The 14,181-nt window shown below is 40.8% G+C and overlaps 1 protein-coding gene across 15 annotated transcripts in view; it reads right to left on the bottom strand.

Moving 5' to 3' along the window:
• Positions 1-5,521: 5,521 nt before the first annotated feature.
• Positions 5,522-14,181, bottom strand: part of TSPAN6 (tetraspanin 6) — a 98,939-nt gene continuing 90,279 nt past the window's right edge. For 2 of the 15 annotated variants that reach the window (XM_054544020.2, XM_054544018.2), the window contains 8 exons: positions 13,568-13,634; positions 12,084-12,272; positions 11,703-11,777; positions 10,451-10,549; positions 9,925-10,059; positions 9,004-9,087; positions 7,255-7,362; positions 5,522-6,482 (listed from right to left, as the gene is read on the bottom strand). In XM_054544020.2, coding sequence (XP_054399995.1) covers positions 7,294-7,362; positions 9,004-9,087; positions 9,925-10,059; positions 10,451-10,549; positions 11,703-11,777; positions 12,084-12,272; positions 13,568-13,570 — 654 coding nt within the window. In that variant the 5' untranslated portion in view covers positions 13,571-13,634 and the 3' untranslated portion in view covers positions 5,522-6,482; positions 7,255-7,293. 15 annotated transcript variants of the gene reach the window in all.

A 14,181-nucleotide genomic window follows, 5' to 3' on the forward strand; every position in this document is an offset into this window, starting at 1 on the left:
TGTTGGTGTGCTGCACCCGTTAACTCATCATTTACATTAGGTATATCTCCTAATACTCTCCCTCCTCCCTCCCCCCACCCCACAACAGGCCCCAGTGTGTGATGTTCCCCAACCTATGTCCAAGTGTTCTCATTGTTCAATTCCCACCTATGAGTGAGAACATGCAGGTTTGGTTTTCTGTCCTTGTGATAGTTGGCTGGGAATGATGGTTTCCAGCTTCATCTATGTCCCTAAAAGGACATGAACTCATCCTTTTTTATGGCTGCATAGTATTCCATGGTGTATTTGTGCCACATTTTCTTAATCCAGTCTATCATTGTTGGACATTTGAGTTGGTTCCAAGTCTTTGCTATTGTGAATAGTGCTGCAGTAAACATACGTGTGCATGTGTCTTTATAGCAGCATGATTTATAATCCTTTGGGTATATACCCAGTAATGGGATGGCTGGGTCAAATGGTATTTCTAGTTCTAGATCCTTGAGGAATCGCCACACTGACTCCCACAATGGTTGAACTAGTTTACAGTCCCACCAACAGTGTAAAAGCGTTCCTGAGAATAGGATATTATTTCATGAAGGTTTTCTCTTTAAAGATTTCATATTCAATAAGGACTGATTAAAAGATATTTGGACAGGTCGGGCGCAGTGGTTCACACCTGTAATCCCAGCACTTTGGGAGGCTGAGGTGGTCAGGAGTAAGAGACCAACCTGACCAACATGGCGAAACCCCCATCGCTACTAAAAATACAATAAATTAGCTGGGCGTGGTGGCATGCACCTGTTATCCCAGCTACTCAGGAGGCTGAGGCAGGGAGAATTGTTTGAACCCGGGAGGCGGAGGTTGCAGTGAGCCAACATCGCACTACTGCACTCCAGCCTGGGCGACAGAGAGAGACTCTGTCACACACACACACACACACACACACACACACACACGAAAGAAATAAAAAGAAACAGAAGGGGGGGAAATAGGTCTTTTCAAATGGCCTATCTTCTCTTATATGCCCTTTTTTTTTTGAGATGGTGTTTTGCTCTTGTTGCCCAGGCTAGAGGAGCAATGGCATGATCTCAGCTCACCACAACCTCTGACTCCTGGGTTCAAGCAATTCTCCTGCCTCAGCCTCCCAAGTAGCTGGGATTACAGGCACGCACCACCACGCTCCGCTTATTTTATATTTTTAGTAGAGACGGGGTTTCTCCATGTTGGTCAGGCTAGTCTCGAACTCCCGACCTCAGGTGATCTGCCTGCCTTGTCCTCTCAAAGTGCTGGGATTACAGGCGTGAGCCATCGCGCCCGCCCTTATCTGCCACTTTCCTGCTGAGGAAGTACATGGCCTTTCTGGACAGGAAAATGTGTGCAGAATCTCTTACGCTGTACCCTAGGTTGCCCTGTGTACATAATGTAGCTACTTTACCTTTCTAGTCATGATTCTGAGTAATCGTCTACCCTGCTATATATGCTGCATATAGCCATTGGTGAATTGTCTATATCCAGGCAAGTGCCATGTCAGTTTGATTTGCTTTGTGGACATTGCTAATAGGTTTGTATTTTCCCAGAAAAAAAGTGGTGAGAAACTTCGGCTGGAAGAAACAAGAGCCTTACCAACTCACCACTTCATTTTTTTTTTAATGAAAATTTTGAGGATATGGTAATAAGAACACCATCAGATGAAGCATGACAATCCCAAAGAACTGATGTGCACCTGATAAATGCTTGTGGTTAGAACAGCTGACCCATTTTCCCCAGTTTCCATAAGCCATGTCATCCCTGGTTAAAGAGCCAGGTAGGTCAATGTCAAATAAGTACTTACTCTTCATGTGCTAGATGTTATGGGAGGAATATTTTAAAATTTTTAAGTGTTCGGAATGCTACTAAACTTTTAGGTATTGGAGAGGGATAGGAATATAAGCAAGCTGCTATGACCAACACACAACTAAAGTGCATGTCCCAAGAATAAGAGGTTAGGCCTGATGATCATGTACTTTAATTCCTCAAGGTAAGGTCAGCATAATCTAAGAGCAAAAAGCCAAATATAAGCCCTTGGGGTCAGCCACACTTGAAAAGGAGGAGGAAATTCAAACAACAAAGTAAACTAAAAAGAGCAGTAAAAGGGAAGAAAATCAGAATGTTACACAGTCAAAACAAAAAAAGAAAAATATTTTTAGTGGTACCAAATGCAACAAAGACTTCAAGAAAGAGAAGCAGCAAAAAGCAATTTGACCAGGAGGAAGTTGGCTGTGGTTTCCGAGGTTAAGTGGTTTCTGACTGGGCAGGTGGTTTCTATTATATAAATGGTGGCTTATATAGAATGAGATGTTGAGATCATCTTATTTCACACAGAACATTAAAGGAGCATTATAATTAGACTCACTCATTCATTCATTTATTGCATTAGCATTTACTGTGTTCTTACAAGTGCCTGATGCTACTAAGCTCCATGGGGTCAGGGTACCTAATAGAAAAACCATAATTAAATCATAATGGCTTCTCTCTCACAAGCAATCTGGGTGAAGTTTTAAAGCGATGACTTAAAAATGAAAGTCTTATTTCCCTATAGCTGTTTCAGTTTATATATTCATTTCTGACACATTAGCCTTTTGTTTTCCTTTTTAAATTAGTAAGGTTTGGTTTGCCACATCACAAAGTTTCAACCTAGAAAAGTAGCAAACTTAAAAAAAAATCAAATCTCAAAGTATCTTATATATGCTGTGAGGAAAAGCAGAAATGGCATTAATATCTTAGGTTAATTTTTTTTCCTGCAAACACAAACAAAAACCCTCACAGAATAGTCCAAGGGAACCAAAGTTTACTGTTTCATGAGAAAATGCATATATTGCTTTGTGTCTATTTTTTTATTTTATTTTATTTTTTTATTTTTTTGAGACGGAGTCTTGCTCTGTCACCCAGGCGGGAGTGCAGTGGCGTGATCTCAGCTCACTGCAAACTCCACCTCCCGGGTTCACGCCATTCTCCTGCCTCAGCCTCCTGAGTAGCTGGGACTACAGGCGCCCGCCACCATACCTGGCTAATTTTTTGTGTTTTTAGTAGAGACAGGGTTTCACCATATTAGCCAGGATGGTCTCGATCTCCTGACCTCGTGATCCACCTGCCTTAGCCTCCCAAAGTGCTGGGATTACAGGCGTGAGCCACCGCGCCCGGCCCTGTGTCTCATATTTTAACAGGTTTGTTAGGGTGCATCACCAACTTGGATTGTGACAGGGGGTTGAAAACATCAAGTCTCAAAGATTCTTTTGTGAGCTCTGAAGAAAACCAGAAATGGTATTTATACCTTGTATTACGTATTTATTTCCACAAAAGTTTGATGCTTACAACATAAACCCAACAACCCACCTGGAACAGGCCATGGAAATCTAACGAGTTTTTCACACTTAAGATATACCTAGAGATCTCTGCTTCTCAAAATGTCACCTTGCAACCTGGTGCCTGGAAATAAGGCAACCCACATCAATTTTGGGACATCAAAAATGAATTATTTTAAACATGGATATATAGTGAAGTAAAATGTAAAATTCTCCAGATTTCTATAAAACAAAACTTAAAAGCTCAAAACCCCCAGCCTGTGCCACTAAGGGAAACTCACTCCCTCTGCCATTAGGATTGTCACCATGGAATGAGCAGACCTACTGCTTCCAGTGGAAACTGGATCTCTCTCTCCAATCTAGTGATCCCTCTTTCTAACCAGCTAGTCTAATTAGCCAACTATTAAAGACACGTGAACACTTTCCTTTGTACCAGTTATCATCAGGTGAAATGTTTCCTCATTACTTTCAGAATTAAGTATACAATTCAGTATGCACATGTACATATCAGCTATAAGGGCGTTTTCTAACTGGCTATCCAAAATAAACCCATCTTAAAAATAAACCAATCCACCTGAAGAGTGATGTGTGGTGTTTTTCCTCTTTCTACATTCTATATTTTAATTTTCTATAATTTTTCCTTTTTAATAATGAGGGAAAACTTTTTTTTTTTTTTTGAGATGGAGATTCACTGTTATCGCCCAGGCTGGAGTGCAGTGGTGTGATCTTGGCTCACTGCAACCTCTGACTCCCGGATTCAAGTGATTCTCCTGCCTCAGTCTCCCAAATAGCTGGGATTACAGGTGCTTGCCACCACACCCAGCTAATTTTTGCATTTTTAGTAGAGACGGTATTTTACCATGTTGGCCAGGCTGGTCTAGAACTCCTGACCTCAGGTGATCCGCCTGCCTCAGCCTCTCAAAGTGCTGGGATTACAGATGTGAGCCACCATGCCCAGCTGAGAGAAAACTTTTTTTTTTTTTTTTTTTTTTTGAGACGGAGTCTTGCTCTGTCGCCCAGGCCAGAGTACAGTGGCGCGATCTCGGCTCACTGCAAGCTCCGCCTCCCGGGTTCACGCCATTCTCCTGCCTTAGCCTCCCAAGTAGCTGGGACTACAGGTGCCCGCCACCACGCCTGGCTAATTTTTTGTATTTTTAGTAGAGACGGGGTTTCACCGTGTTAGCTAGGATGGTCTCGATCTCCCGACCTTGTGATCCACCCGCCTCGGCCTCCCAAAGTGCTGGGATTACAGGCGTGAGCCACCATGCCCGGCCGGGAAAACTTTTTTAAAAACTCTAAATATAACCTTAAAACATTCTTCAAAACCACTGCAGTGAAAAATATGTATTTGAAAATTGCTGATAATCCTTTAAATATTTGCTTCTTTAATCTCAGTAGCCAAAAATCTGATTTGCTGTACTTGAGTCACTATTTTTCAACTTAATTTTCTTATCACCTTATCTTATGTCAAAAGTCACACATGAAATGTTTTAATGGAGAATATCCTTTTTCTGCAATAACTCCAAGCATTTTAAAACACATACTCAAAATTCATGATTATTTAACTAGTAGTTTTTGCCCAGGTTTTTTTCTAACTGTAACTGACTCCCCCTTACCATCAATTCAAGGACTGTGGCAATCAGACTAGATAGGTTCTACTAATGGATGTATAAAGAGACTCAAAACCAAAGAAATAATTCCCTGACTTCAACTCAAATTTTAGTAATTATTATTTTCCTTATTAATTTCCCTATTATCCTGAAGATACAGGTTACATCCCTCCCTGTACAACTTTTTAATGCAAACTATACAATCAAAAAAGTCTGATCTCTAGGAGATAGATCAGTGCTAGGAGATAACCATATGCTACTTTATAACATGGAATATAATTTTTTTCACAGAGAACAGTTTTTTTTAATATTTGCACTTTAAGTTTTTTTGTTTACATTAAGTTCTGGGATACATGTGCAGAATGTGCAGGTTTGTTACCTAGGTATACATGTGCCATGGTGGTTTGCTGCACCTATGGGAACAGTTTTTTTTAAACAAAAACATTATTTTTTTTAATACAGAGTTAAGGCCACAGGCTTATATTTCACATCTAAAAACAGTACTCTGAGTAGAAATGTAGGGCTTAGCTTTCTCAGTGGAAAACAACAACCACCCCAGCAGATTTTCTACAAGTTAATTTAAACACGATCTTTTTAGAGGAAAACAGTATTTATTGTATAAGAGTTATACTTATTAATCAAAGGCACAAACGAAAACTAAGACTTAAAGTTGACCATAATATTGACAAGTCATATCAACCTGGTACCAGCTAAATTTAATGAAGATAAGTTCCGCTGAATTCCTAAGGAAAATACAATAATTCCGACACCATTTAATAATTAGAAACTTTCAAACAAGAGGGAAAGTATGAACATCATAATAAATGCCTCGATTTGGAGGCAAAGAAATGTAAGTTGTGTGCTGAAACCTGACGTATCACAGAACATCAGTAGTCCCTTTCAGTCTTGGATGCCTTAGACCCAAGGCCTTAGACTGTTATCACCATCTGGCAACCCTGATGAGGGATGCCATCTATTGACTGACTGAAATTAAATTACACAATGTGACTCTCTGCCTGTCAGCAGAACAGAGAGTCATAAAACATTTTAACTTCTTGGTGCAAATTATACAATCAAACCAGATAACCTTGACTGGGAAGGAGCCAGTTCAGAGAGGTCAATTTTCTATCACACTACATCAATAGCAAAGTCAGAGGAATCAATTTTCCATCTTGTAACACTACATCAAAATAGCAAATTCACAGTGCCTTCCAAAGGCCCCCTACTAAGAAAAATAACAGTCAAGAGGAACACAGTATTACTTCATTTACAATTTACTAGCTCTTCCAGTGTTTCAGGGGGATATAGGGTTTCAACGATCTAACATGAATAGGACAGAAGGTGGACTTAGAACATAGCAAACATACATCTTGATTGAATCAGCCCATTGCGAGCACAAATCTTGATTGAATCAGCCTATTGGTGTAGTTTTAGGTCTACATACATCTTGATTGAATCAACCTACTGGTGTAGTTTTTGGTCTATCAGTAAGTAGTGTCGTCAGTTCTCCAGCCAGGCAACTTTCTAATTCACAGGGGGGACCCTAAATGTCCTAAAATTAAAGAAAAAAAGTTAATGTACTTGTTACCCAAATTTCAACATCTGTATTTGCTTACATACATTCTAATCTATTCCTGCTAATGAAGACCTTCCTATGTGTTCCTAGTCAGTGGCTCAAGTAAAATGCAAAGTGTGCCCTAGGGATCAATTCAGCCAACAACAGTTCTCACAATATTTTACCAGTCAAATACTAACGCCATTGAAACACATGTCTTTCCAAAATCTGGTTCCTTATTAGACCAGATGAGTTTACGGTTTTAACGATAGCCCACCAAAAACATCTTTTTACCAAGAAAGCCACACTCTCAATGACTGATTAAGATTGTGGTAAAAGAAAACTAGGAAAAGGACTAAGGAAAATGTCAATATTGGTGAGGAGCAGAGTGCACCTGCCAGGGAACCTCACAAATAAGGTCATTATTGGGATTCTTTGTTTCTCCTCTCTCTAGGCCGAAACATGTTAGAAAAGGGACCACTTATGATCTTTGGGCTGACATGTGTATGTAAATATATAAACCCACATGGGGAGTCTTCTGTTGCATAACTGTAGAGAGCATGCATAGATAAGCTGTAGCTAAGTCATTACTTTCTGACCATGCCCTGTGTATAGAGACCTAACCTGCCTACACAGGGCTTACATAGCACCAGCTAGATTTAAATATACTACTAGACAAGACATTCTTGGCAAACTTAGTCCATGCATCACATATACAGGCTAGAATAAATATCAACACTCACAGAGCTGAGGACCAAAATGAACGCACCTTAAAGGTAGAGAGGAATAGGCCCGCAGATACATTGGGTTACACTATCTCATACTGGTTATTTGTTATGGCACGAGAGAGGCAGTAGGCGAGAAAGATTCCAATCAGCTAGAAATAAAATAGGAACAAAATTAAATACATACACAAAAGAGCTTGAAGACCTAAGACCATATTCTCCTCTCACTTGTAATTCGCTTATGATTTTCGTCCTTGAGTTTTTCTAGAGTTATGTTTAATACTCTGCAGCATCTAGATCACATTCAAAGAATGTAAGTGAAGTTTTATTGCCACTATGACCCAGAATTTCACAACTCTCACCAAAGGAAAATCCAGCAAACTGTCACTCAAGGAAAATACAGTCACGAGTTTTGGAGAAACTTTTCTTACTCTCATTTCCCAGAAAAAACAAAGACATGGTTTTCAATAAGTATCTTAACAAGTGAAATCTCCATCAGTGAAGGCAGAGATTTTCCTGGAAAGATCCAGAGCAATGCTACAATAATGAAAATGTTCTAGAATCCCTGTACTGTCCGATATAGTAGGCAGCAGCCACATGGCTACTAAGTATTTCAAATCTCCAGCAAACTGAGGTTTTAATTTTATTTAATAATTTATAACAATTCAAAGGTGGCTAGTGGCTACTGCATTAGCATAGATTTAGATATAGCTTTGCTTGCTTCTTTAAAAATATATTAAGACTAAACTTGAATTAGTTTTATTTCTAGTGTTTAATATAAAAAAAAATCGTTCAGAGCCACAAAACAAACTTCATGCTACAGTGAGAAACACAACTTGGGAAACACAATTTGATCTACAACGTGGAATCAACCCCAAACAACTGGTGCATAATGAATGTGGGGGTGGCATCATCTAAATTGTAGTAAGTTGGAACTTGTATGCAACTCATCAGGCAGTTGCAGACCAGAAAAGATCCTAATAACATTTTAGAATCTTGACTGACCGCAGAGAGAACCAAGGTTCCTATCTAATGTTTTGTTTCATGAACTATGATACTGGAAAGTTGCCATAACTAAGAGGGCACTGAGTCTTTCCACAGTTAACTGCTTTCAAAAGATATGTACTGCTACAAGTTAATTCTAAATCTTACTTTTTTTTCTTCTTTTTTTTTTTTATTATACTTTAAGTTCTGGGATACATGTGCAGAACGTGCAGGTTTGTTACATAGGTATACACGTGCCATGGTGGTTTGCTGCACCCATCAACCCGTCATCTACATTAGGTATTTCTCCTAAATAAAGTATTTTTATACTGTGACCAGTAACAGAGAGTTTTGTGAAAATGCGACTTCCCTAAAAATGTCCTCATTATCCAGTCCCCTGAAGCAAAAACTTACAAGCCTTAAAAGTGAAAATCTTGCTGCATGCAGTGGCTCATGCCTGTAATCCCAGCACTTTGGGAGGCCGAGGTGGGCAGATCACTTGAGGTCAGGTATTCAAGATCAACCTGGCCAACATGCTGAAACCCCATCTCTACTAAAAATACAAAAAAAAATAGCCAGGCATGGTGGCACACACCTGTAATTCTAGCTACTCAGGAGGCTGAGGTGGGAGATTCGCTTGAACCCAGGAAGTGGAGGTGGCAGGGAGCTGAGATGGCGCCACTGCATTCCAGCCTGGGCAACCGAGCAAGACTCCATCTCAAAAAAAAAAAAAAAAAGTGAAAATCTTCTAGCTTACACCTACAAGAGGGATGGGATGAAATATTTCCTAAGTAACTACAAAGACTTACTTGGAAGCAAGCAACTCCAAAGGAAATTCCTGCAACAACTCCCATTTCTGACTCTATAATGGTCATCACCTTTATAAAACAACCCTAATGGGAGGAAAAAAACAAAGATTAAATACAGCACAAGCAGCCTGTACGTTTCTTTATGGTAATAAATACTTTGATCATATAACTCTGCAGAAAGATATATTTATGGTAATAAATACTTTGATCATATACCTCTGCAGAAAGATGTATGTATCATAGCCTTTGATTGTCATTTTATTGAAATCTACTCTCTTCCATATGCTCTTAACAGAACAAGTAATTATTCCCAACTATTTCCACCTTCTGGATTATATATTTAAAAGTGTTACTTCACTTGAACCCAGGAGTTCAAGGCTCCAGTGAGCTATGATCACACCACTGCACTTCAGACAGGGTGACAGAGAGAGACACTGTCTTTAAAAAAAATACTAAATAATAAATAAACAAAAAAGTGTTACTTGCTAGCTGTCTGAACTCAATTCTTACCCGCCCTGTCTATTTCAGCTTATATTTAAAAATTAAAAACTGGTCGGGTGCAGCGGCTCACGCCTGTAATCCCAGCACTTTGGGAGGCCAAGTCAGGTGGATCACAAGGTCAGGAGATTGAGACCATCCTGGCTAACACAGGGAAACCCCGTCTCCACTAAAAAATACAAAAAATTAGCCAGGCTTGGTGGTGGGCACCTGTAGTCCCAGCTACTCGGGAGGGTGAGGCAGGAGAATGGCGTGAACCCAGGAGGTGGAGCTTGCAGTGAGCCGAGATCATGCCACTGCACTCCAGCCTGGGCGACAGAGCGAGACTCTGTCTCAAAAAAAAAAAATTAAAAACTGGGTCAATTTTGTATTCAGTTAAGTCTTCAAATATTGTCAAATAGAAAGTTTTAAAAGGCACCTTACTTCATTGTTTACTTTGTCTGCATCTCTCTGTGGAGTACAATCTTCAAGTTTACAGCAACTCTTAGGAAATCCTTTTTCTGAGTAATAATTAGTATCTGTCCAATCTCTATAATCGGTGACACCACAACAATGCAACTGAAAAACCCAACAAAAGCATTTACTGTTTATATTACAACTTTGTAGTCAAACATTTAACCTAATATCCTCTATTGCAATTTGTGCTCAAAACATTTACTAATCTCAATGATCTCTCTCCTCAATTGATTCAAGAGATGAGCATTGGGTCCTTGATTAGCACCACGCATGACAGTTTTGTATTGGCCTTACTTTACTGCTATAGTTGGTACTAACTGTACCTGGACTATGATGTAAGTGGGGAAGGAAGAGAACAGGTGCACATGTGAGGAAAATGAAACACGTCACACTTCTTTCCCCTACAAGTGGATAACATCTAGTAGCCAGACTCTACTCTTTTCTCTGAGGCAACAGGGAATGTGTTCCCCTCTAGGTGGTGGTTACCACTTACCGTATTTTGGATCTTGTCTACTGCATGACTTCTATAATCTCCTGTAGAGTTATACTGCTTCAAAGCCTTCTCATAATTATTCTTAAAGCTGTTCTTAATCTATAGCAAAGAAACACAATGTCAGTAAGAAAATCCTCTAGAAAGTTCTTTTGGTTTCAGGTCAAATAAGTTCTCGAATCTGACCAATGGTTATATCTCTGACAGTAGCAACATACATGGTAATTAACTTCCATGGTACAATCCTGTCCTCTAAGGGATATAGGTTAGCTGAGGGGACTACTAAGCAAAACATTAAAATACATGATGAGAACCACTACAAGTTCAAAGTGCTGTGGGAATATGTATTTATCTGAGTGGCAATGCAGTATTGCTGTATTCTGCACCCTGCTAATTTTTCTCCACTTTAAACTGAGTACAAATTCGATGCCTATGGAATTTGTAAGCTACAAAACCTCACTTTGGGAGGCTGTGCTACCACTTTATGAGAACTCTCATTAATGAGCCTTTACTACTCACCAAATGATATTTAAACAACCCCAAGTTTACCTGTTTTCTAATTCAGTATTAAACTTTTTTTTTTTTTTTGAGATGGAGTCTCACTCTGCCACCCAGGCTGGAGTGCAGTGGCGCGATCTCGGCTCACTGCAAGCTCCACCTCCCGGGTTCATGCCATTCTCCTGCCTCAGCCTCCCGAGTAGCTGGGACTACAGGCGCCTACCACCACGCCTGGCTAATTTTTTTTTTTTTTTGTATTTTTAGTAGAGACAGTTTCACCGTGTTAGCCAGAATGGTCTCGATCTCCTGACCTCGTGATCCGCCTGCCTCGGCCTCCCAAAGTGCTGGGATTACAGGCGTGAGCCAACGCACCCGGCCCAATATTAAACTTTTGATGATTTGCATTAAGTATATCCAATCTTTTCAAAATGCAAGGCATAAGAAGGTTATCAATTTTGTGCTTTGAATATTTTCCTATCAGTAAAGTTATAAATTGTACTATCTCCATTTTAATAGGTATCTACACACAGAAAAATGACAGGGAATATAAGTAAGCAATTTTCTTCTGGTGACTATCAGTCTTTACAATTTTCTAAATTTTCTTTTAAATTAGAAGTGGACCAGAATTTTTACAAGAAGGCCATTATTGTCAGCTACAGGTTTAAATACAGAGGTCTGACTCTTCTACTTAAATAAATCCATTTTTATCTCTCAGAGGATAAATGTAACATGCTAAGCTTCCCTAATTCAGGCTTACCTCATGTCTGAAAACAAATCCTACGATGGCAGCGACCAGTTCGACCAAAAAAATGAGAGTCAGAAACATTGCATACTGCAGGATAAGAAAGAAAAGTCCAAGTCAGCATAAATAAGATATAGCACAACTGCAAAGGGAGTCAAAGAAAAAATAATGGTCGCCTTCTCAATTAGTTCATCATGTTTTCATTGAAAAGGGCAGGGAAAATAACAACATGTCTATTTTGAAAGTGGAAACTGGCAGCTGAACTGTGACTTGATAAGTTTTCATAAGGAACAGGAAAAATTGTAAAGGGCCATGGCCAGTTCCAAGAAAGGAATTCTGTAACATACAAAACTTTTCTAAAACCAAGAATCAATTCTAATGAAAACTAGGACTCACCAGTTTTAGCATCCATGCAGAAGCTCGGCAGGTAGCAAAACAACCAAAGGTGCCCAAAAGAATAATGACGGTACCAGTAGCAATGAGCACGAAGGGGACGTTGGTGGCCTTCTCATTTAAAAGAGAAAAGTAATTCTCCAGGCTCACCTTGCCCCAAATGCCAACTGCAAGAAGGATAACGCCAGTGATCTATGTGGGAATTCAGAGAATACAAACAGTTACGTACTGTGTACAGCAGCATCTTCAAATCACAATGCATGAGGTATTTAAGTCACAATAGGTGTAATATGCTGGGATACGGCAGACAAGGGGGAAGAGTAGAAAGGGTTAGGAGGGGATCTGCACACAAGAGCAGGCTGTGTACCAGGTATCTTATCAAAATTCTTAAAATTCATCTTTTCGTGTGTAAACACAAGCGAATGGCATATTTGCCCTAGGGATCAAAACTTCCTTAACTATCTTACTCCAACCTTAGGAAGAAAACCTTGAAGGGGGAAAAAAAAAACCGTGATTTTATGAGTTCCAGAAACTTCCCCCGTCCTCTCCAGTTAGGGATGAGCATAGAGTACAAAGGACTGGTACACAAAAGCAAGCCCAAGGATAGACTGGCGGGAGTGGAGGCATACCATACTTACCTGCGAAACACTCCTCTCTTATGAAGCAGTGAAAAGAAAGACACTATTATGCAAGTGAGCCCTCAAACGGGCCGGGCAAGCCTTGCTTGCCTCTGCAAAGGTCCAGGGTCACCGTCTGCGTGCTCTGGGGGCTTAAGGCCCCACCTCGCCTCCCGTATCGAACTCGAACGCTGGTACGTCTGGGTCCCAGCTCAGCCTGTCGGCCGCCTTCGTCCCGCACTCCGACCCCAGCGCCGGCGAGATGCCTGAGCTCTTTGCTCGGGGCCCAGTCACTGGTCGCCGGCGTCGGGGTCCCAGGCGCGATGGCTGCCCAAACCCCACACCATTCCCGACCTGAGCTCCCGCCGCTCAGGGTCACACCCCCCACACCTAAAAGCCCGGGATCCCCTGCCGGCCCCAGGCGCCTTCGTCTCTCACCCAGAAAATAAAAGTGTAGATTAGTAGGACGCTCTTGAAACAAGTAATGACTGGTTTAGTCTGCAGTCTCCGAGACGGGGACGCCATGACTAGCCCGAGACCCTGCACCACCGCACCGGGCGATCGGAACACAGAGAGCGAGACGCGGAGTCCCCGAGTCTCCCCGGAAACTGCCGAAAACTTACGAGCGTCCACAACTGAGAAGGGCCGGAAACACTGTACAATTTTGTAGAGGGTAAAGTACGGGAGGCTGTCCGGAAAGTGGCAACAATTTCAGAGCGCCCCCTGCCGAAGGTTACCGAAAACTATATACAAAGGTTCTAGTGTCGGAAATTTCATAGGTCTTCAAGTGGAGCTTTCTTCATTGTTTTTTTTTTCTATCCTAAGGAATCTTTCCCGCCCCCCACCCCTCCCCTCTCCTTATAACTTCACCATATTGTTTCTATCACCAGCAGAGCCCGCAGCGCTCTGAGATTGGGCCTCCCTGGCCCCTGCTGCCCTAGAGAGAAGGAAAAGAATGAAGAGGTTAAAAGCGACCTAAGAAAATACATGGGAAAATACCCACAAGAAATATATTTGCAAAAAGAAAGCGGATTGCAAAGCAATACATACAGTCACGTGTGCTTAGACAAAAACTGAAAGGAACAGTGAAATTTACCTCTGGTGGAATTAGGCTGATTCTTTTCTCACTTGTGTGCTTTTCAATTTGTGAACATTGTTTTATGTGTTAGGAAGGGGAGATATGAATCGAGGAAAATAATCACCACTTGTTGAAAGAATTTCTAAGCTAGGTATTAAAGATAATAATGACTTTAGAATTTCCCTGCAGGACTTTGCAAAACCCCAGTATTCCTCTCCTCTTTTATTCCCTAAGTAATTGGAAAGTTGAGGGAAAGTATTTTTACATAATAGTGAAATGTAAGTTCAGCTATTCGCTGTAAACTTTTAAAAAGAGAGAGTGCAATGGAAAATCCCTGGTGAGTGTGACCTTCTCTTAAATGTTAAAACAGAAAGGCACTGTACATTCCAGCCACCTGGTTTTTCCC

This window comes from Pongo abelii, chromosome X (genome assembly GCF_028885655.2).
Source record: "Pongo abelii isolate AG06213 chromosome X, NHGRI_mPonAbe1-v2.0_pri, whole genome shotgun sequence".
Lineage (NCBI taxonomy): Eukaryota > Metazoa > Chordata > Mammalia > Primates > Hominidae > Pongo > Pongo abelii.